The sequence below is a fragment of the Amblyomma mixtum genome, chromosome 4, assembly GCF_055824585.1.
Source record: "Amblyomma mixtum isolate Tamu chromosome 4, ASM5582458v1, whole genome shotgun sequence".
NCBI lineage: Eukaryota > Metazoa > Arthropoda > Arachnida > Ixodida > Ixodidae > Amblyomma > Amblyomma mixtum.
Window position 1 is genome coordinate 105,249,347 of NC_143015.1, and position 24,581 is coordinate 105,273,927.

Here is a 24,581-nt window from a genome sequence, read left to right on the forward strand (position 1 = left end):
ATGTTTCGCAGCGCCGCGTTGAACGCCGCAGTGCTGCGCCGAGCGCAAGACCAAGCCTTAAAGCCGGCGTCCGTAGACGCGGCCGGCGTTCACGCCGGAAACCAGCAGTCACCGGCCCCGCGCGCGGCGGGCCGCAGTCGGCGACTGCTCACGAAGTGGAAACCGCCTGTTATTCCCAAGCCTGCTCCAGACGACTACGTCGTCGTCATCAAGCCCCGGACGCGCGTCTCGTTGTACGAGACTTTCCAGGAGACCGGCTACGGCCGGGCGTTCACGGCTCTCCTGGGCACGCAACCCGCAACAGACCTTACCATAATACCGGTAAGAGAACAAAACCTCAGTATTGTTCAGACTGCGAAACCTGAGCTAGCCGACCGTATCATCGGCGAATTTGAAATTAATGGACCCGACGGGAGGGTCCCCCTTCTGGGGCACCTGCGCCAAGACGGCAAGGACGTCTGCTACGGCGTCATTACCGTCCGTAACTCTGAAACTACGGACTCGCTCCGTACTAGGCTCCAATGGCGCTACGGCACCATCGTGGAAGTGCGAAAATTTGGGACATCCAACAAAGCGAGACTGACTTTCGCCGGAACAGAGAAGCCACGTTTCGTGCACTACGACTCGGAGCTTGTACAGGGTCCTTCAAAATATGTGCGAACACGGCGAAGCGTGCCCGCGCTCCGCGGAGCGTCAGCGCATCCGGCGCGGTCGCGCATCGAAACAATGTGGCGCATGCGCACAGCAGACTGGAGGCGGTGCTTCGTGTCGTCTGCTACAGCACGGCGCGCTTCCGTGCTGTAGCAGACGACACGAAGCACCGCCTCCAGTCTGCTGTGCGCATGCGCCACATTGTTTCGATGCGCGACCGCGCCGGATGCGCTGACGCTCCGCGGAGCGCGGGCTCGCTTCGCCGTGTTCGCACATATTTTGAAGGACCCTGTACAAGTTAGGCCTTACCAGCGAACCATTCCAGCCTGCCGACATTGCGGTGTGGTCGGCCACCGCGTGGACGCCGGCCCCGGCCAGAGGCTGGACCGGTGTGGCCTGTGCGGACAGCAGGCTCTTCTCGTTGAGGGGGTGCGGGCCCCTCACCAGTGCAACCCAAAGTGTTCAGTGTGCGGCGGGGCCCATGCCACGGGGGGCCCTGCGTGTACGGCTAAATATCGCGCTATCCAGCCCCCGCATGCCGAGCGCGGGCGTAAATCGAAGCGGAACCGACGCAAGCGTGGCAAGCGTCGCCCGGACAAGCTGAAGGCCAAGGCTGCCGACCAAGCCATGGACCAGCCTGTGAAATACTCTACCGGGAGCCAGGGGAAACCTCCAGCTGCGCCACCGCCGCCTCAAGCCGGTGCAGCGAAGCCCCTCGGACCTCCCCAGAACGGCGGCTCCAAGACGTGGGCAAACGTTGTCAAGCAACACTCCCAGGTGAGCGGCGCGGGCAGGGCAGCTTCTGCCTTCCCTCCCCCTTCCCAATCCCAACCACGCCCAATCTCTGCCGAACAAAAAGAAATATCTGCTCTCCGCGAGCAGGTTGCAAATTTTCAAAAGCGCCTCGCAATAGCGGAGGCCCGCCAAAATTCCCCCAACCACACCTCTGCCTCACCCGCAGCAGAGGCAATGGAAAGCGACGCAACCCCTTCAGGACAGGCTGCGCATGCCCTCACGGCACTCGAGGCGAGAGTGAGCGCGCTCGAAACTCAAGTTAACAACAGAATATCCTCATTGGAAACGCAAATCAATGCCACACTTACGGCGGCACTCAACAAAATTAGCCACCTTGCGGCATCTATCGCAAACCTCATAACCGCTCAGTTCGCTCAACTCACCCGCGCTCCCAAGCGCGCTGGCCGGCTCAAAACCTTCGCAGGCCGGCAGCTCAAAGCGTCTAGGCGTCGAATCGCCGGAGAAGAAGAAGAGGTCCCCTGTGCCATCCTCAGTATAGAGAACGCTCCTCTCTTTGGAGCCACTGGCTCTCAAGCCTCCTCTCTCCAAACTCACAACTCTAGCCTTGATCATGGCGGGCGCCCCTAGAAATAGGAAGCATCCGCGAAGCAATTCGATCCCTATTCAAATTGTACAGTAGAACTGTCGCGGATTCAAGGCACGCACAAAGCGAGCCGATCTACGCCTTTTCCTTACAACTTTCCCAGAATTACCTACTGTGGTGGCCCTTCAGGAGCCAGGAAATGGCGCCACCCTTGCCAGTTACACGGTGTACCAGCAGGATGTGCAGAGCTGCCTCTGCGTACATAAAAATTACACGGCCTCCCAGGTTGACCTGGATCTTAGCGCTAATTTCACCTATGTAATGGTGACGATCCTTCCGCTACGCAAACAGGACCCCCCATTGCACATACTCAACATTTACTGTCCCCCAAAGCTACCAAATGTTACATTCGCAGATATCTTCAGCCGGGCTTTGAAGGTCGCGAATCGGGATCCCCTCATAATCGTTGGGGACTTTAATGCTCCCAGCACCTTATGGGGGTACACACGTGAAGAGAAACGCGGACGCAAGTTGGCGGAGCTTGTTTCCACACTGGGCCTTACTCTTCACACGGATCCCGCGCAACCCACTCGTATAGGTAACTCCGTTACGCGCGATATGTGTCCGGACCTCACCTTTACGAAACATATTCGCTATGCAGATTGGAGGAACACCGTGGAATCCCTCGGTAGCGACCACTGCATAATTACCACTACAATCCATACCAAGCCACTCACAAGACCACAGGCCAATGAAAAACTACCCGACTGGACCACATTTAGGAGCAGCTACACCAATCCTCAATCGATAATGGACCAAGGATACTCAACCTGGTCCCAACACCTAGTATCCCACTTGAAATCAGTCGAGCAAAATGTTCAACTCTCAGAGGCGAGCCCGGCGGTGGATAACCACCTCCTCCACCTCTGGGAGGCACGACACAGCCCAGTCCGCCGCTGGCGTCGTCAAAAACACAATCGGAAACTCAAAATTCGCATCGCGGATATCACCCAACAGGCAGCACAATACGCGGCCCAACTCGCCGACTCCAATTGGGTGCACCGATGCAACACTGCAGCTCGGCAAATGTAGAGTCGGAGTACGTGGCGCCTCTTCCGCGCCCTTATTGATCCGGCACAAACCCGTACTGAGACACAAAAACAGCTTCAAAGGGCTATACATAACTTCACTGGAGACACGGCCAAACTGGCCGATGCGCTCCGCGACAAATATTTGAGTATACACCAGGGCCGGCTTGCACGAAACAAATAAGACCGGCTTATTTCCAGTCTAATCTTATTCGCGGTCTAAAAGCTCTCTCGGTTTTGAAGAAAGGAAAGGCGCATAGCTGGTTCATTTTGTCAGTGGACACCTCAAATGCACCACGAACTCCGACTTAAAGTTCGGTAACTCAATGTTTTAGTCGGCGTCGTGCGCACTTGAGGCACTCACCGGCAAAGTGTACCATCAATGCGCATTTTCTTTCCTCAAAATCGAGAGAGCTTTTAGACCGTGAATAAGATTAGACTGGAAATAAGCCGGCCTTATTTGTTTCGTGCAAGCCGGTCCAGGATCCCCGTGGTCAGGCGTACTCGTATGCAGGTTCCGAGAACGCGGATTTGGATCAACCGTTCCAGCTCCATGACCTAAAAACGGCCCTGGCTCAAATGAAGCGAGGTACAGCACCAGGCCGGGACAAGGTGACGGTAAAGCTTATTGCCAACCTTCCAGATCCCGCCTACGAAACTCTCCTCGATTACTTTAACACTATCTGGATTGGAGGCACACCACTCCCCATAGATTGGAAAACGGCACTAGTAACTTTCATTCCCAAGCCAGTAAAGCCTTTAAGACCGACAACCTCCGGCCCATCTCCCTCACTTCGTGTGTGGGGAAGCTGATGGAGACTATGGTCCGCGACAGATTGTCGGCTTTCCTGGAACAGCAAAACATTTTCGCAGACACCATGTACGGTTTCCGCCCGCACCGGTCCGCACAAGATGTCCTGTTGCAACTTCACAAGGAGATTCTCGACCCCGTCGAGCACTCCAGCAATGATAAAGTAGTCGTCGCACTTGACCTGCGGGGGGCTTTCGACAATGTGACCCACGAGATCATCCTATCCCACTTGTCGCAAACAGATTGTGGGCGCAATACTTTCAGTTATATCAAACAATTCCTTACAGATCGCCAATCCTATATCCGGCTGCAAGACACAGAATATGGCCCATATCAACTTGGCACACGAGGGACCCCACAGGGAGCTGTCCTCTCGCCATTACTATTTAATCTGGCCATGATGAAGCTCCCTACCCAGCTGGCAGAGGTCGCCGGTGTGCAGCACGCTCTGTATGCGGACGACATCACCCTCTGGGCAACACAACAATCGGTTGGAGACATCGAGACCAACCTGCAACAAGCGGCAGCTATTGTGGACGAATACGCTCGTCGCTGGGGTCTTGAATGCTCCCCGAGCAAATATGAATTTGTGCACATACGCCCCAACTCAAAGTGCACAACCAAAATTGCCCTTTCCCTACTTAGCGGACCGATACCTGAACACGAGGAGATCCGGTAACTGGGGCTTTTCATTCATCATAGGCGCAAGATAGACACTACCCTAAACAAGCTACGTAAGGTGGGGGACCAGGTGGGTCGGATGCTCCGCCGGGTGTCCAATAAAAGGGGGGGACTACGATGCAAAGATGCCCTGCGGCTGGCCAATGCATTCGTGACCAGCCGGATTTTATATTCGGCTCCCTACCTCCACCTACGCAAATGCGATGAGAATGCCTTAGAAGTAGTTCTCCGCAAGATTTATAAGAGAGCGCTCGACCTCCCCATAACGACGTCCAACAAGCGTCTCATCGGTCTGGGGATGACCAACACCTTTGGGGAGTTACGAGAAGCTCATCTTAACAATCAATACTTGCGCCTAAGCAAAACACCTGCGGGGAGCCGCCTTCTGACCCGCTTACACATATCCTACGCAACACATACAGAAGAACGGGTCCGCATCCCTGAAGCCTGGCGCTTTGCACTCCAGGTGCGACCCCTTCCGAAGAACATGACTGCAGACACCCATGATGGCCGCCGTCTCGAGCGGGCTGAGGCTATTTCTCAACAATATGGCCATAAGCCAGGTGTCTTCTATGTGGATGCGGCCGGCCCACACCACGGGGGTTGGTACACGGCGGCCGTCATCCACCAAAACACTACAGTTCAGGGCCTTACTTTCCGTGCCCCAAACATTACACTAGCGGAAGAGATCGCCATTGCACTGGCCGCCGCAGATCCAGAGTCCCGAGTCATTATTACGGACTCCAGGGGCGCCTGCCGCAATATTGAGCAAGGGTATATTCCAGACCGCGCTTTCAAAATTCTCAACGCATGCGAATACACAGGGTTTCCGACCCATCGTACCATTGTGTGGGCTCCGGCTCATGCGGGTCTTGAGGGGAACGAGGTAGCCGACGCTGCCGCCCGCGCGCTTACTCACCGGGCGTCGCCTCATCCGCAGCCTGATCCGGAATTCAATTTCAATCCGGCCATCACCTTTAAAGAGATCACCTCTCTTTATAAAAATTTTCATGGTCTCTATCCCCCTCCCTGTAAAGGCCTCACCAGGGTGGAGGAGCGCTGGCTTCTCCGCCTCTATACCAATACTGTACTGTGCCCGGCAGTACTTAAGCACTTCAATTCTTCTTTCTCGGGCGCGTGCCCACACTGTGAGGAGGAGTTTTCGGACACCTACCACATGGTGTGGGCATGCCCTTCCAATCCTGCCTACCCACCCCACCTCCACCCCACGCGAGAGGACTGGGAAGCTGCCCTGCGCGGCTGCTCCGAACTCCATGCCCAACAGGCATTGGTAGCTAGAGCCCGGGCCGCTGCGGAAGCTACAGGGATCCCGGACTAGGGATCCCTCCTAGTGTTTGTAAGGGGCGGGCCCTTCCGGCTCGCCCCATCGACCTCTCACTGTAAATAGAAATAAAAGTTTTCCTCCTCCTCCTCCGGGATAGAACCCGAATCTTTCGGGCAGCAGTCGAGCGCCATAACTACGGAGTCGCCACGGCAGATCTCATTATAGCTTACGTCTCTTAGTCACGTTGAAAGATCGCCGCCCTCGCGCTGAGAAATTTAACGAAGACGCGCTTCCGAACGCTGATTCCTCAAAAGCTGAATGCGCGAAGGTCAGAATGAAACATGCACACTTGAATATCTGTCGCGAACCATCTTCCAATCTTCTTAGTCACGTGGCAAGATAGTTCGCGTCAGGTATTCGAGTGTGCAGTTTTACGCAGACCTTCGTGGATTGAGCGTTTGTGGAATCATCGTTCCGAAGCGCGTCCACGTTGCATTTGTCAGTGCGAAAGCTGCGTCGAGGTTGAGCGCTCACGACGAGGGCTTTCACCTTCACTGCACATAACCAGTGTAAAGTGCACTATGAATTCTTGCTTGCGCTGCCTCATTACGTCTTCGTGCTTGCGCGACGCGCTCCTTGCTGACACGTTGTATTCACTGTTTGGCTTCTAGTCACACATAGTGATCATTGCATCCTTGTTCGGTACTGCTGCGTTGTTTTATGTTAATTTTCGCTCAAACTGACGCACCCAATGGGAGGGGATAGTGGCGGCATGCTGCGGTGGCTTATTTGTTTTCTTTGGTTGCATATATTGTTTCAACGCGCCTTTTTTGTTAGTGTGTCCTGCGTTCCTCGTGTTGGTGTTCCATTATATGCTCTTCTGTTGTGTTAACAATGGGAGCCGGCAGTGCTGGCATGTTTTATTCGATTTCTGGTTTATTTGAATGCGCTTTTGTTTAACTTTATGCTCTTTCTCTATTCCTTTTTGTCAGTGCGCGTTAAAGATCCTCAGGTGGTAGAAATTATACAGGACACCTTAACTTCAGCACCTCTTTCTCTCTTTCACTCCCACCTTCGTCCCTTCCCTCACGGCCGGTTGAGGTGCTCACCAGGGAGTGTTACCACGCCTTTCGTTTCCTGATAACTGGTTTGGTTAGTTTATTGGGATTTAACGTCCCAAAGCAACTCAGGCTATGAAGGACGCTGTAGTGGAGGGCTCCGGAAATTTCGACCACCTGGGGTTCTTTAAAGGGAAACTGCATATATCTTAGAAATCAACGAGCTTAAAAGGGACGAATGTGTGAAACTTGGAGGTAAAGCATGTGAAGTCTTTTTGGGCTAGCACATGAAATAGTGAAGTAATCGCCGATTAAAATATAGACGCCCTTCAAGCTTCTCCGCAGCGCGCAACGCCAAGTGGGGGGCGCATGATGACGTCATCGAAGGTATCGGTACATTTCCAACGCACAAACGCCTGCTTTGAAGGAAAAAAAGCAACGCCACCGAAATCAAACCCTGCCGAGAGTTGTTTGGCAGCGTCTAACGCGTCAGGGCAGGGCGTGGCTGACGACAGCGGTAATTTGAAATCATGCCTTCCGTGACGTCACGCTTTTTTCTGCATTCCTCCGGTGCATTGAGGAGAAGCGCAAAATTCAATCGTCGATTACATCACTATTTTAAGTGCTAGTGCAAAAACACTTGGCATGTTTTACCTACAGCCTACATAGATTTGAATCCTTCAATATTTCGGAATTCTCAAAAAAGTGCTAATGCTGCCCTTTAACGTGCACTGACATCGCACAGTACACGGGTCTCTACCAAACCAAACCTGATAACCAATCATTATCCTCCGCCATGCATTGATTGCTCGCAGATCATTATCGTCTTGGCGCTGTTGCTTTGCGGCTTCCATTAGTGCGAAAGCACTTCTTGCCACACTCCCCGGATTTCAGCGGTGTCTGTCTAAAACCTCAGCGAAGCAAGTGTAATTGACTCACTGGGTCACCTCAGCCACGCTGTGCGTAGGCGATGGCATCCACCGGTGCATGCACAGGCAGTTTCATCGCCTTTCCTTCTCTCAAAACTACCGGAAGCTTGTTTCGACTCTGTAGATTTTTAGCAAAGGAAGGGCGCATAACTGCCTCGCTTTATTTTATGGACACCTCAATCCCGCTTTGGTGTGTATGGCAGTGGTGTCCACCTGCAAAAAAAAAGATGCCCAGGCTTAGCTTGGTTAAGCCATGAATGCGTTGCATATTGCGCGGTCTTTTTGCGCTAGGTATTGCTTGGCGGCAGGCGATTTTCTCAGCAGCTTTTCCTCCGTGACGTCACGCGCCGGCGCAGCGCCCCTAGCGGGAGGAGCGGGAGTCAGGTGGTGGCTGCGGCAGCGCGCGACCGCGCGAGTTGGGGCCCAGCTTTTCCTCCGGCTGTCGTGACGTCACATCACGTGGTTTGGTGGCTGCCCGGCCGCGCCCAAGGGCTGAACTGACTAATTGCAATATGCAACGCATAAAAACTCCTTTCATGCAATAATTCTAATTCGCGCTTAGCGATGCTACACTTGAAGCTGTTTTTGTAGCGTGAGCTACACTGGCCACAGTCTCGCCGTTTCGTGTGCTCCCTCCGTCGACCATACTGCGCATGCACGAGGAGCGAGTGACGTCACTGCGCACAGCTGGCGTGCCTTGCTGCGTGCGTTCGCGGTCACCTCGCCGCGCGCGCTCGCCGCTGCCGCTGAGCCATGTGACGTCCCTGCTCACGCTATGTATATCCCGGCATAGCAGAGCTAAGCCACTGCCAACTTTTTTTTAGTTGCACGCGCCACTTTATTACGTCTTTGTTGAGGCCTGCTGCGTTCATTCTTTTCCAGCGTTTTGGGCTAGGTTCTCTACTACTATCACGAGGTAGGGTCTATGAACAGGGAAGCAGAGCGATTTTGAAGCACAAGGAAAGTATTAGGTCGGGGTAACTATTGGAATGCTATGGAGGAAGTGAAGAAAAAGAACATTCGGTTATAACAATGAAGACGCTGAAGGTAGAAATAGGTTTTCTTGTAGTTAAACAACAGTAAACACAAGGCGGTAGAAAACAGATATTGCAGTAGTATATATATGTATGTATAGTCAGAGGAGAGATATGAAGTTTTAGTAAGTTACGGTGGGCTCTTAAGGTCCATTTGCTGTCAATGCGAAAACACCTTTTGACATAAAGTTCTTTTCGCTAAATGCATTTCCCGTAAAGGTTTGGCCTAAAGGTTTCCGTCCTTAAGGTGTTTGCACCAAAGACATTCATCCTAAAGTGCTTTACTCGGAAGACTCACTTTAAACGCCTTCTACCTAAAGGTGTTTCCCATAAAAACCTTCAAGCTAAAGGCCTTTATCATTGTTGCAGTTAATAATGGCCCTGATCATTTTTTAGTCATGTTCTTTATCATTCCAAAGCTCATTATCATTCCATCGCCATCACTCACTGCTGTCTCTCCTAATGTCTGCTTCATTGCCTATGATGATCCATTACTACCCTATGCTGTCCTGCTGTGATGTTGTGATGACGTGATGGGGTTATGGAGCCCCACATTATGACGAACATCTGGTTTTACCGCTGATAAGCTTTTGCAATAGTAATGTGCATAATATATTTTACAGTTGATAGTGATCTACGCCTGCCAATTCTTGGCTCATACTCTATGTGATCATATGCCATCTTTTCTGTAACAACAACAGGAGAGAAGACGTAGACAAGGGCAAAACGTTCAAGCTGTCAACGGGGTTTTATGTCGTCTTCATGCAGGGAACATACACCTTACGCACCTTCACTCGCACTGTCAGACTGACGGAGACTACAAAATAAAACGTTATGGGGAATGGCTCCCTTTTCACCCTAGCTTCGTTTTAGGAGAAAACACACTTGTTGACCTTTTTTTTTTTCTAAGATAAGCAAAGCTTCTTAACAAGCTTTGAACTGTAACCTAAACATTTCGTTCTTTTTCATAAAGCCTGCGAACATAATCGTAGGCAAATTCAACGCTGTCTTAGCCGCATGGTAACTTTGTTCAATAATCCAGCGAAAATACAAGACAACTCTTAACATTCGACCTGGATCCGACGCCTCAGGTATCCGTCAGTAACATCTGCAGTTTAATTTCGCAGCGAAACGAATAACTTAAGTGTTCAGCTTACTTACTGAACGGAAATTTCCATGCGATTCCACTTCCACCTTTCTTTGGCGGTTGGCTGTACCATCCAGAGCGCCTTGAATTTTAACGAAGAGCCATCAGCTCCTAAAGACACCAGTCGCACAGGGCTAAGACAGCCGCGTAGTACTGGGTTGGTGTCTTGAGGAAATCTCACCTCATTAGAGCTTCCTGCTCGTCCCACCATGTTTGTGGAATGCCAGGCAAGTTTATGCAACATGCAGTGGCCAGGTTCATCCTATCCAACATTTCACGCAAGGGTTCAGTCACGCAAATGCTCAAATCACTAAAATTGCCTGCTTTATAAGATCGCCGGAAATAAGCTATGCAGAAACTTTATTATCCTGGAACTTCAACAAGGACAGAACACATTACTTCTTTCTTCTTTCACTTCCACTTCCTCCCTTCCTGTACGGTGTGGTTGTGTGTACACCGAGACGACAGAATTACTGCGCCAGTTCCTTTCTTCAAAAAGCGTTGCGTTCAAAGGGCAAGGCATCACGCCGAACGGGTGGTTTGGTTCCGTGGACTCCCTGGCAGCGCAACAATACGCGGTCGCGTTTCACTCCCAAAGGCGCAGCTTAAGCATAATTAATTAGCAGGTAATTAACAGTTGGTAATTAATCAGTGATTAGTCATTAATTAGTAATCCGCCATTACTTAGTATATAGTACTTAATTATATCAGACGTCATCCAGTGTTGACGTCACCAGTGCCACAGAGGCTGTCAAAGTGGTGCCGAAACGCTTTCGCCTCTGCGCACTTTAGACAGTCAAAGTGCCCCCTGAGATGCCACCCCCGCTGCGATTGCCGCTCCGTTGCTTCCTAAATTCTACTCGGGATGGTCATCGGTCAAACCATAGCCAATTTTAAGGCGAAAGCCTTTAATGCCTCATACCGTCGTGAAGCAGACGTGTTAGCAAATGTGTCCGCATTTCGGATGCATCCCTTATATGGGCATATGCCAATCAATAGCCATTCGATACTTAATCGGGTGCAATCGAAAGACATCGAAACATAATATAAAGGAATTTCATGATCATATCATTATACTTAATGACTAAATGAATCATTGGTCATTGGTATTAAAGCGCCATGTGGGACTGTGCACTGCGCCTGTACTTTAACAACACTAATCAATCAGTGTACCAGTTAAGGTCACGTTAACTACCACTTACCCTAGATTAACTAGTATCACGAAATGTGCCAGTCATGCTTAACTATGACTAACCATCGTTATTATTTAGGCGTTTCTAGACGTTTCATAGACATTGTGTCGAACATTCTAGAGACGTCCATCACTTGACAGATGAGTGACAGGACATGATTGATGGCATTCAGAACAATGATAAAGACCAATTAGCCTAATTAACCTTTCTAGTCAGGCCACATAAATAAATAAAACCGATTAGGAAAATAGTCGAGTTGGGGAATCGAACCAGGGTCTCTGGAGTGCGAGACGTTCACGCTATCCCCTCCCCCGTGCCTGCTCGACTGTTTGGAATGAACAAAGGCGCGTCTAGCTAATACGGCGTCTTCCTTCACTCCCATCTTCCTCCCCTCCCTTTACGGCGAGGTTCCGGTGTCCACCGAGATACGCGAGACAGATAAACCAATTTACCGTCGAGCAAGGCGTAGAGCCGTATAGGCGATGGCGTTCTGTAGACTCCCTGGCGGTATTGCAAGGCGCTGTCGCGTTCCACTCTTAGAAGCGAAGCTTAACATCTTAACCACATATCAGTGACACAAGCAGCAACACTACGCTTAAGGCTTTCGCCTCACCGCACTTTAAGTCAACAAAGTGCACCCTGAATTTTTTTTCCGGCGTGCAGTGCCGGCAAGTACAACTGCAACTACTACTGCTACGACGCCGACGCTGCCGACTTTTCGACCAAAAGAGCTGTATACGCTGTCACGTAATAAATTTACGAGGAAGGCATGATTAAAATTGTCACTCTCCGCAATCACACATTAATGCATATAAGCCTGTTCATTTCTCTCTAAAACATAGCAGAGTGCACTTCCTTGCCAACTGCTGTTATCATCATGTTATGTCAGTTATCATGTGAAAATAGAATTATTTTGAACCTTTAAAGTACATTTTGTCTGCGTCGAAACTTTTATGTTGTTGTTTCTATTGTAACCTTGGTATATTCTTACGACAACCTTTCGTTTTTGTTGTGAACAAGTGCTGTTCCTGCAATCCGCCTGGTAACTGCCTTTATCGACCAACCGTATTAAAAAAAATGATATATCTCTGCTGAAATATTTGGTCGGCACTCTCCATTACCGGGCCTCTTTGCAATCGCGAAAAGGGTGCATGTGTAGAGTTTCAAGAGTTAAAGGGCCCCCTTGACGGCGAGAGCTGCTTTCTCTCTGAGAAATAGGCCTTTATGCGCCCCTACTGTGTCAAATTATTTTCCCATCTGCGCTTCCATGCATACGGTGTACGCTTACGAACACATGCGCGATTTTTTTCTTATCAAGCTCCTTTGACCCGAAAGAAGCGGGTGCGATTCCGGCCGCGGCGGCTCTAGAAATTCGATGAAGTCGAAATTCTAGAGCCCCGTGTGCAGTGCTATGTCAGTGCACGTTAAAGAACCCCAGGTGGTCGAAATTTCCTGAGCCCTTCAATACGGCGTCCCTCATAGCGTGAATTGTTTCGGTACTTTAAAAACCAATAAACCAAACCTAAACCAAACCTTTTACACTTTATGACCATCCACTTATTGCAATCATGTGATCTTGAACCTGAATGCCTTTGCGAAATGACGCATTACGAAAGGTGTCCGTTAATGCTTTCAAGCTTTTCAGTGGACGGAAGGATGCAGTGCGCTGGGAATTGTGCAGCAATATTTACATTACACATAGATTTCGACGGGACATTTTTCAAGTGTTCACTACACTTGGAGACCATGTACAGTTTATATGCAGGAGAGCAAACTGTTCCGAATGTAGGCTCTCAAATGGTTTCATTTTGCGCCGCTGTTCCAGGCATACGTAAAGGGGCGCCTCTTCCTCAGCCGTGACGAACACAGCCAGCAGGGGCCCCTTGCATCACACTACGAAAGCGCAGAGCCAAGAACATGTCCGGGTAGGCATGCCTTTTATGTCCGTTCTTTGCCAAAGAAAAGGCTAAAATGGTGAGTACCGTAACATCTCCTGGTAAATGCCGCTGCGGTGGCTCCGTGGTTGTGCTACTCGGCTTCCGATCCAAGATACGCGGGGTTCGACTCCAGCCGCGACGGTCGCATTCTAATGGAGGCGAAATGTTAGAGGGTTGCGTATGCTATGCACGCCAGTGCATGTTCAAGAACTCCAAGTGGTCGAAATTATCCGGAACTGTCCACTACGTCAACCCTCACAGCTCGAGTCCCGTTGGGACGATAGAACCCACGAAACCTTTTCCATCACTTGGTAACTACAGCATGCCGGGGAGAAACTCCTTTCTAAACTTCAAGGTGGTTTGCTTTACTTCAAGAAAAACCTAGTATGCTTAAGCGATATTGCGTAAGTTGGGAAACTCGCCGAGAACAAGCGCAAAAGTAGGAGCACCCACCCTGCTACCCTGGCAGGCAGCAGTTAATGGTTGATCGCCAAAGTTTGCTCATCCAATGAAAGCTGCGGCCTATTGCAGCAGTGCCGCGTGTCTGCCACAACGTTGTCAGCGCTAACGCATGCAGCCGACATCTCTATCTCATCCGGCCGCGGCGGCCGAATTTCTATGAAGGCTAAATTCAGAGGCCCGTGTACTGTGCGATGTCAGTGCCCATTAAAGAACCCCAGATGGTCGAAATTTCCGGAGCCCTTAACTAAGGCGTCTGTCATAGCCCGAGTCGTTTGGGGAAGTTAAACACCAATAAACGAAACCAATCATCCCCCCATGTACCTATAAGCGCGATTCAGGTGTCCACTGACCCAGGCAGCCAGCAGCCAGTTATGCAAACTACCTTTCCTTACAAATCATCGGAGTGCGTTTTCAACGCCAATGCCAGTGAACACGATAAATGCCGACGGCCCATGGCTTCAGTTCCATGTTTTAGGCACAATGTTGTCAATGCCAACACATGCAGCGCGCATCTGTCACTACGGCCACGTAGCTTGAAGCACTAGCTTGAAGCACGTAGCCTCAAGCACAACTGAGGTGTCCACTGTTCCAAGAGGGCAGGTATGCGCCTTTCCTTTGCTTTCCAAGCTCCCGCTCCACTGCTTTCGTAACAATATCTTAAAGCGCTACTAATGTCCGCTGTCCCAGGGGACCAGTTACGCGCCTTTCCATTGCTTTCGAAGCTAATGGTCATTTGAAGGTGAAAACTGGGCATCCAGCAAACGATGCTCTAGGTCCCGTAGTGAAACTTTCGTTTCAAAAAAGATTGCCTGTAGCAACATGCCTGGGCTACATGGGCTCCAAATACAGGCTTCGTTGTAAAGGTACCATGTGTTTAACACCATTTTCTTATGTCAGCTGGTTTCATCGCTGTTAATACTCCAGTTCATATACTTGCTCAAGTTTACAAGCCACTGGTCTACTGCAGCTCTTTTCACTAGGTTTTAGTACTTCTTATTCACTACGAATGTGCAACAAGTCCCGTCAGTCGACCCCTTTCACCTAGCCATGCATGAACAACGCGATTTGAATGAAATATGACACATTATTTCAGCGCTTTTTCAAACCGTGCAACTCTTGCCTTAATGAACCCGTCAAAATCGGTAAATTGGTTTTTGAGCAAAATAAATTAAGCAGCCTGTCTCTCTCACATATCTAGGTAACCGCAAAGTGCGCCTTCAGGGAAGGGAGGAAAGTGGGAGTGAAAGAAGAAATAAATAGGTGCTGGAGACCTCCGTAGTGGAGCTCCACCGAATAATTTCGACCGCATGGGAATCTTAGACATGCACTGACATTGCAGAGCACACGGGCGCCTTTCGCGTTTCTTCGCCTCCAATAAACCCGAGAGCGCAGACTCTGGCCCCCACCGCAATGTATTTGACAAGTGCTATTTTTCTTCACGAACGCCCAACGCCCACCACGCGGACGCTTGCTCGCCGACGCGGCTCTGTGCACGCTTTCCCCCTTCGCTTTCCCCCTTTCCCTATCATCCTTGCAGAAATAGCCTCACCGACGCGCCACCTGTCGCCACTACCCTGGAATTAAACGCTGTGGTGACCACGTTTGCAGTAGTTGAAGGCGACGTGCGAGTGCACAGCCATATAGTTCTTTCTTCGCCAACGGATTTGGTAGCTTCATGGCTGCCCCCTGGCCTGACATTTCCAGCATTGCAATCACATCCGTGGCTCTCAGTCCATCCGCCTTCATAATGAAATTATTATTGGCGATGATTTAACTTCTGCGTTGCTGGCATATGTAACCCAGAACCACAAATGCCGAATAAAAGCTTGGTAACTCCGCGGTGGTCAAATTTCCATGCAGGCGAAATTCTATAGACGCCCTTGCACTGTGCGACCTAAGTGCAAGTTCAAGAACCCCAGGCGGTCGAAATTTCAGGAGCCCTCCACTACGGCATCCCTCATAGCCTGATTCGAAGTGGGACGTTAAACCACCATAAACCTAAACCGCTCAAAATAGCTTTTATAGAAGTGGGACGTTAAACCACCATAAACCTAAACCGCTCAAAATAGCTTTTACTGAAACTCCTATAATTATCTAAAGAAGCCTGACTGAACCTTTTCGTGTCTTGTTCGAATCTAGACTGTGATAGTTGAAAACCGTTAATTTAAATGAAGATCTCACAGTAATCTGCCCGCAATAATAAATATCAACATAAAAAGGGCATCATGTTCGAAAATCTATCGCATATTTACGAGAAGCTAGCTGTGATTCACATCGTCTGTATTGATCTACGATTGTCGTTATGAGTCAACACAGGGACGCTGGGCGAATGCTTGCAAGATATAGGCATTCACATGCATTAAATAACAGCTTTTTTTTATCTATACCGATATGTAGAAGGTCCCATTTCAGGCTGTTGCTTCGGGGCATCGTAAAGCATATAATTATAATATACCGACATGAAAACGGAAATGCTCTGATTTAAGCGCAGTGATATGCTTGATTATTCAACAATGCTATTTCGTATAGGTTGAGAAGATTTTCACCATAAGTTACATTAGTCTTTAAACGTACCCGTTTGCATATCCTTGCTTTCTTATAGCGACAGCGTTCCTCCGGACGCGGTACCTCGCTGCTAATGACGCAGTGGCTGGATTTGAGAACTTCAGCTAGCAGCATCTGAACCTCATAGGTAAGTTTACAGCTATTTTCTCGCTACTTATTTGCATTAATTTCAACGCAAAAATATTTAGCTCCGGGGGCGTTGGGCCCGAGGGTAGCGCATCTGTTCAACGGTGCACAACGAAGCCCTATATCAGGCAATCTGGTTTTGTGGCTTCACTTCATGTATGCGCAAAATTGACGCAGAAAAAAAAAAAGAATCGGCGCCACATTGAGTTTTACTTTAAAATTGTAAATCTTCATCTTATCTTGTGCTCACACTAAACCGATAACTCACCAATGTCTTCTCTAACACGTAATTGGCTCATTATTGAGAGCGTATTGGCATATACCGGTCATACAACGGACTACAGTAAAACCATCCATTTGCATTATTAGGGCCGATTACCTGTAATACTTGGGATGCTCCTAATTTCAAAATAACCTTCGTCCATTTGCCACCTCAGCATATTAAGAAGCTGGGTTCGCTAACTGGTCTCTTTTTTACGACGTACAGTAGTTGCTCAAGAAGACTTCAAAAAAAATGTGGCGTCGCTGTTGAAAGCGAAAAGAGCGATGAATTTGCTCACACCGATCACGAAATTGATGGTACTTCAAGAGCAATTGCACATGTTTAGAAATCGATCAGCTTAAATCTGTCGAATGTATGAAACTTCCAGGTAAAGCATACGAAGTCCTTTTGGCTAGTGTTTCAAATGGTGATGTAATCGATAATTAAAATTGCGATGGCCTTCACGCTTCGCCGCCGCGCATAGTGGCAAGTGGGGGGCGCATGATGACATCATTGAAGGTACTGGTACATTTCCAACGCATAAACACTTAGTTTGAAGGAAAAAAACCAAACGTCACCGAAGGCAAAGCTTGCCGAGAGTTCTTTGGCAGCATCAAACAAGTCCCAGCGGGGTGTGCCTGATGGCAGAGATAGGTGGAAATCTTAACTTCCGTGACGTCACATCGAACTTGCGCACACTCCTCCGGAGCATTGAGGAGAAGCGTAAATAAAATTCAATCCTCGATTACACCACTATTTTAAATGCTACCGCAAAAACTCTTAGCGTGCTTTACCTGCTGGCTGTATACATTTGAATCTTTCAATTTCGCGCAATTTTCCAGTTGTACAGTTGTCTTTTAAGGTGAAATAAGTACTGACGGCGATGATTTTTTTTTGTCTTTGGGTAAACACGAATTACGCATCACAAATTATTGGGACCCGTTCCTAACCGTATTTCTCCTGTTATGTGCAGTGGAAGAGGACGCAGTTTCTTCGTTGTCATGTAGGCATCCCCCAGAAGCATCATGCATCATGTCCCTGCGTGTTCGTCTCGGGTCTCGCGTGGAGCGAGATCGAGGGCGGAATCAGCATGCCACGTCGGGTGCAGCTTGAACCAGCCCGGTACAAAGACTATTTCCTGGCTGACATGTTTCGGCAGCGCATACAGAAAATAAGGAAAAGAGCCTATGTTAAGCGTCTGGAAATCTTGTGGTCAGTAGGTCATGCATAGGCCAATCTGTCATTTCTGGTTGATGAACAGACTTCGTTGTATGCAGGATCATTTTTGTTGTCATATTTTTGTTTCATCTTGTTTAGCTTTTCTCCGAAGGTGTGGTGAGGTTTACGTACTTATTTGAGAGCCGTCAGTGTAGATCCGATGCTTTAAATGTCAACTGATGCGTCGCAAGAAGGGATTATGTTTGCATTATATAGAGTGTCTACATTTAAAAAATATACATGGCTTATAGCTGTGGTGAGGTTTACATATTGATTTGAGAGCCGTCATTATAGACCCAATGCTTTAAATGTCAGTTTATGCGTCGCTCGAAAGGATTATGTTTTCATTGTGTACAGAGTTTACATTTGAAAAGTATAGATGGTGTATAATAGTGTTTATACACTTAGATTTCTTCATGTGTGGAAAAGTGTCCGTGGGAAGGGCAATGTATATTTAAGGCGAGTATTTTAAGATTTGTGCTAAAACGTCTTTACCATTCGTTTGATGAAAACCGCTTTGATTTGATTGGAAAGCGCTGAGTTCGTGCTGCGAATCTAGCGCAGGTTATAAAATCGCTACCCGAAAGGCCGCATGCAAACGCTCTGTAGAACCATACGAGAGACCGTTAGTACGCTCATGTCTCAAAGATTGTCCGTGCCGGCGTTGGCTACCGTTTCAAGCCTCGAAGCTTGAGCATGAAGTGTTTTGCTTTGTTTCAGAGTTTTTCCTTATGTAAAATTATTGTTTCAGTATTTGAAAACAAGTATCTTAAAGAAGTTTAAAGTTGCTGCCATAAACATCCAAGCAAAAGTAACGGTATGAGTACATGTATAAAGTGAGTATAAGGGCTTTCTCGTACTGCAATGACAAAGCCCTCAGCAACATAAATCAAAGGCTGAAAAATTACTGCAGTTGCTTTTTAAGCAGCTGAAAAGCAAGTGTGGTTCGATCCGCGTAATATTGCGGTCTTACCGTCACTCAATTTCTTTTGACCGACAACTTTTCAGGTAGGATGTACCCTATGCAGGAGAGCCAAAGCCACACTTCTACGTGTAAGATACCTGCGTCGCTCATGGACGCCCTCGACATTCGTTGCACTACAGTCCCGGTGAGTAAGCCTCGCTTAGTATAAGTGAACAGTGGTTGGCATTTCAACTCTATCGTTTTGACACTGGAAATATCTTATTCACCTCACAACTTGCCGAAAATGTTCATAGCGCGAACACCATAGCATCGATGCTCAGCGTTGGATAACCAACATGAAAACGAAGGGTTTTATTGCGAAAGAAATACTACGCCAGGTCTAACCGCTCGTCGCGTAGACCGGGGCCCGTGGACCCCGTGCTCCTCGAGGAGCCGCCCCCGCACCTAACAGATAGTCGGATGTCAGCCTCTCTATTGCTATGCGATGCATGACGTCAGCTTTTTTGGTGTCACTTAATAAAGTGGCGTACAAAATCCAATGTAAGTGATGCACATAGATGGGCACATAGATGAGCAAGCATTACGACTCCCACGTTCTGCGCTAGCGGCGCGGTTGCCTCTCACCCGATTTGGTTGCGAAAGCAACACTACTGGAGCCCAGCTCGGTTCGTCGCCTATGCTCGTGGCGGTGCGGCTACCAAACGACCTTGAGTCGCCGTTGCCTAGCAACTGCCTCAGAGGGTGCTGGTGAAGAGTAACATGGGTCGCTCATTCTCTACCGTTGGCTGTGATAGAAACAGCCACCTGCCAGTGCAGTGGCGCATCGCTTAACCGCTGCGCCACTTTGATAGTAATAGTATGAGGACTCGCCGAAATCTATGAATGTCAAGTAGGGAATTAGCAATTCTCCATTTATGGACATTAACGCACTGCAGCTATCGCGTCATACCCTTAAGCCGAAGCTTAAGCGTCCTCTCCAACTCAAGAATGAACACCTGCTTCCGCACATGTACTCAGTTTAACAATTTGAAATCCCTACCAATTTTTTTAGAGCAACATGTTGACTTGTAGTAGTTAACAAATGAGACTAAGAAGCAGGAGGTGTCTATATCGTGCTACTGTGCCTCAAAAACAAATTATATAGTGTAACATGTGAGAAATGGACAACTTCAAATGTTTATAGAAAAAAATTGGCTGCGGTTCAGCTCCGATTAAACCTGGAGTGACGCGATAGCTACAGCTGGCCGAGTGGAACTCGCTCAGTCGAATTGCAAAGTCACTCTTTCGCCGCTCCGTTTAGCTGGGCGTTCCTTCCTCATCTTCGTCGTCCCTGGACGTGGATTCACTCTCCCCCCTCTCCACTACCCCACTCGGGTTCGCCGCCGCCGGCAGCTGCTCCGCACCACGTGACCAACCACGTGACCAGCCACTGCACCGCCACGGTGGCTACGGCGCTGCCACGCTGAAGGCCCGAAATGCTAGCATGATATAGGCGCCGGGCGCACACACCAGCTGCGTGCTCTGATTTCACTCAGCGCATGCGCACACCACACGAGGCGGGTGGCGTCTCCTCCACCGCGAGGCCCGACGTGCGCGTGTCCACAGCTGGCGAAGCAGTGGTGCCACGCTTCAGCGCGCAGCCACGCTGACCTCCCTAAGCTGCTGGCGTAGTTTAGCTACACTACAAAAGAAAAACATTTTAACCATAGTCCTAAAGAGGAAAATGCGGCACCAATTAGATTGCGTGATATGGAGTTTACAACGAGTGTCTAATACTCTTCTCGTGATTTTCCCGCCAATACTCAGGTTGGAACAGGTTCCATTGCCCTCTATCGTTATGCGTGAGTGACACCCTTCCAGAAAGTCTGACTACCTTCCATATGATTACCTGTGGGATTATATTAATCCGACCCAGAAACCAACCTTAATCCACCTTTGCCTATTTTCTAGTCTGGCTCTATTTTTAGGGATCGTTGGGAATTTTCTCGTGGAGGGGAGGGGAAGCAGCATCCAAATTTTGGGGGCCCTAATATTTTCTGCTGGATGGACTACTCAGATTTTCTGCCAGGTTGCCACCTGCAACCATGGGCATGTTTTGAAGTTGTAAGGTCACGTGACCTCTCAATCCAATCAGCCGGTTGTCACCTGTCACGGTGGGCAGGTTGTGATGACGTCACAGGGTCACGTGACTTCACTCGAGCAGTGAGAAAATATTCTGACCGAGAAGCCGGAATTTTTTTTTTTGTGACAACCTAAGTGCTTTTGCATTAAAAACACTACAGAACTTCAAAGATTTTTCGACACAGCTGAACATGTGAAGAAAAGATGGCTATAACATATTCGGTCGGCTTCGAGCCGCATGAAGTTGTGCATCTCACCCACGATGCGCAGTGTCCTCTACAGCAATGCCAGTTCGTTACTGAAATGTTCTTGTGCAGTTAATTTTGCCTGTGAGTCTGGCAACCCTTACACAGCTCTCCAAAACTACAAGTGCTACGTGTTACCGGCCGTGCTTCCAGCGGCATGTTAATGTTAACAGATTATTTTGCCAAATGCCATAACGCGAGAATTTATAAAAACCTCAGCTCGAGGAAATCATCGAACAAGTTTCTGTAAATTAAGCTGCCTCAAAATTGTGACATTTTTTAGCTTAGAAGTCACGGTGGGCAGGTTGTGATGACGTCACAGGGTCACGTGACTTCACTCGAGCAGTGAGAAAATATTCTGACCGAGAAGCCGGAATTTTTTTTTTGTGACAACCTAAGTGCTTTTGCATTAAAAACACTACAGAACTTCAAAGATTTTTCTACACAGCTGAACATGTGAAGCAAAGATGGCTATAACATATTCGGTCGGCTTCGAGCCGCATGAAGTTGTGCATCTCACCCACGATGCGCAGTGTCCTCTACAGCAATGCCAGTTCGTTACTGAAATGTTCTTGTGCAGTTAATTTTGCCTGTGCGTCTGGCAACCCTTACACAGCTCTCCAAAGCTATAAGTGCTACGTGTTACCGGCCGTGCTTCCAGCGGCATGTTAATGTTAACAGATTATTTTGCCAAATGCCATAACGCGAGAATTTATAAAAACCTCAGCTCGAGGAAATCATCGAACAAGTTTCTGTAAATTAAGCTGCCTCAAAATTGTGACATTTTTTAGCTTAGAATTGTCCTTTTTCTTGTTTGTAGTTTGAGAGATGAAACTACTTGCGTGTCAGACTTGTGTATTAGATTTCGCTTTGGATCTGTTCATACATATGTGCCTGTTAGCGGGCTGTAGCTGGTACTCCTAGTGAAATTGCTGTTTCGATCTAAAAAACCATCACATTGGAATCCTGTACAGCGAGCCTTCTGCTATGCAGACCTCATTCATTGTACATGTGTATATGGCTCAGAGACCATCTTTTTTTCCCCGATGTGCACTCAGGCGAGCTTTTTTTCTGACAGCAAGGCTTTTTCTATGTCTGTGTTTGAAAATATCTAGTTATAAAGAACTAAGTGAATGTTCGATGGTACAGGTAACTAACTACTTTTAGTATGCATACCAGATGTGTGATCGCCTGTCATCTGCATTTTAGCTCATTTTCTCAGTAAAAACGTCGAGTACCTCACGATCTACAGGTTGTAGTCAGAGGAAAGTTTCTGGTGTCGGCGGCAGGAATAATACAGCAGTTTTTCCAAAATTTATTTCTTTTAATTTTTTGCCCTGCTCCTTATTGGTTCAAGCAAACCTGAACTCTAGCCAAGCAGGAGTGACGGACGGCAAAAATAGCAGAGAAAGATTCCTTGTATCTTCTCTGGACTGCATTTCATTTCATCGACCATTCTAGCACATTTACAAATATTAAGCGAAGTGCACTGTGGGTATAAAATATGCAGAACAGTAGAGGCTTGTTCCTCTCGGTAATAACCTGCTCCGACGATTGGAGACGTCCAATTCTTGTAAAGGATCAGTTTGGTTTATGATATTTAGGCCGGTGGCTAAGCATAGCAGGTGATCAAGAAACCTAAAATCTATCGTTGGGTTCATAATACATCCCGCGAAAGGTTGTCACTTGCTAGATTCTCCAGAGGACATCTTTATCGATATTTCAGGAGGATGATGAAACAGGGAAAGGAGCACGAGGCAGCAGTGATTAAGATACGGGACTTTTACTTCCACACACCATGGTAAGTCCCCCTCAATGCTGTTTTAACAGAGTGCACCAAATTTTTAAACTGCAGGTAGATGACAGAATTACACACGAACTTCCTAATTTAGTTTTGAAAGGCCACTTTTTCAGAAGCGCCAAAGCTGCCTTCTCCAGCTTGGCCTGTTGCACAGCCATAAATTTGAAGTTTGCCTTCTCACCGAAGATTTCCTTCGGAACGGCGGTGAAGCTAACCAGCTTGTCAAGAATTGCTCTCTCGAAACTTTTTTATGTGATTGTTACGATGTTGTGTTTGTTCATGCTGAAAGCAGCCGGGCACGCATGTCCCTTTGTAATTCGCAGCTTTTCGTTTAGCTGTTTTTCTCAACCACAGAGAGATATTTTCGGCAGCTTAAATAACCATTAGACCAGTTATTCAAAACTCTCCGAGACCTTTCGAAACATGAATCATTCTTCTTGGTTATTTGATTACTTTCTTTGCAGAGAGTCCGCACGATCCCAAACACATCGTTTTTTCCTCTTCAAACTTGTTTTTCATATATTCCATAGCGACTCTGTATGCATCATACTGACTCCACAAATTCTATAGAAACATACGGAAATTATCTCTAAAGTAACACTCTCCAGACACGCATCTCCTGTCTTAGTATATTTTGCGTGCGTCGCTACGCATGATGCTGCATTCTGCTTCATCCATTCGCAGACGGGAATGTGCCTATAGCCTGTGTTTGGAGCTGTCTTCGCGAAGCCAACCAGGTTGTTTAAAACCTTTGCTTCTGCCGGGAGTGCTGCGTCCTGCTTTGCGTCTCCTGCAGCCATTGTCATACTACTGCGACGAGGTTAGTAATCTCAACAGCAATGCTCTTGTTCTGCTATCTTAACTAATTTGTCCAGCTACCTAGCTCATTGAAGAGTCGTGCTGGTCATATCGCTGCATGCAAACTTGAAAAATCTAACTCTCTCGTGTTGTCCGAACTGCTTGTAGTTCTGGCTTGCGGTCGTGTAGAAGGGTGAATGCACAGTCATGAGTGGGAATAATCTTTTTGCAGAGAATTGCGAAGTTTTTGTTCTTCCTCTAGAAATTTTGAGACATTTTCTAGATATTATACGCCAAGAAGAAAATTCGTTAGACGGCTGAAATAACTATGCTTATCACATATGATTGAGGAGTAATCAGTAAATAAAGTTTCTTAATTTATTCCCTGTCATAATCCTTACGACTGTACACGTTTTGTAAACTATGCAATTATTCGCCCGCCACTGACGGTCTCCACGCGAACACGTTGTGCAAGGTGTCGCTGACGAGGTAGCACTTGATTCCTCGCGTTTCGCAGAACCATGGACGCAATGTCTTGTACTTGCCACCAACACCTTCACCCTATAACCACCGCCTTTCATCTCCTTCGTCCTAGACACCCCAGTTTCCAGCATTCCTAGCGCAGCCAAGCTGCTCTGGCAGTGGCTGGAAGCTAATGGGAGCTTAGCATGCCAACAGAACTGCGGCCGTTCATCTCTGCGAAAGTCTTATCAATGCGATTCGTAGATACCCGCAACTACCGGCAGCACAACTGCATATTCATTGAATTCAGTTTGATTTCCGATGGCAGGATGCCCGTCACCTCCTGGTCCATCTCAGTGTGACCAGCCGCCCAACACCCGACATCCCCAGAGCCGGAGCCTGACCTGAGTTCGTGTGGAATACCTGCGCCGCGTGCGCGTGGT

At 48.3% G+C, this 24,581-nt stretch overlaps 1 protein-coding gene across 1 annotated transcript; it reads left to right on the top strand.

Annotated features, from left to right (window-relative positions):
- LOC149347694 (uncharacterized) lies at positions 1-24,581 on the top strand. The gene is made up of 7 exons (XM_089541625.1): positions 1-630; positions 940-1,428; positions 13,042-13,141; positions 18,815-18,895; positions 22,804-22,878; positions 23,563-23,698; positions 24,449-24,581. Exons 1-4 carry the CDS (start codon positions 1-3, stop codon positions 18,841-18,843), a joined length of 1,248 nt encoding a protein of 415 aa, XP_089397751.1. The 3' UTR covers positions 18,844-18,895; positions 22,804-22,878; positions 23,563-23,698; positions 24,449-24,581.

Excerpts from the sequence above, each read along its gene's own strand:
- LOC149347694 (XM_089541625.1), top strand. The coding sequence starts at position 1 with ATGTTTCGCAGCGCCGCGTTGAACGCCGCAGTGCTGCGCCGAGCGCAA. Across the intron at positions 1,429-13,041 it reads TTGTCAAGCAACACTCCCAG|GCATACGTAAAGGGGCGCCT; the intron begins GTGAGCGGCGCG and ends CCGCTGTTCCAG. Across the intron at positions 13,142-18,814 it reads AGAGCCAAGAACATGTCCGG|GAGAGCCAAAGCCACACTTC; the intron begins GTAGGCATGCCT and ends TACCCTATGCAG.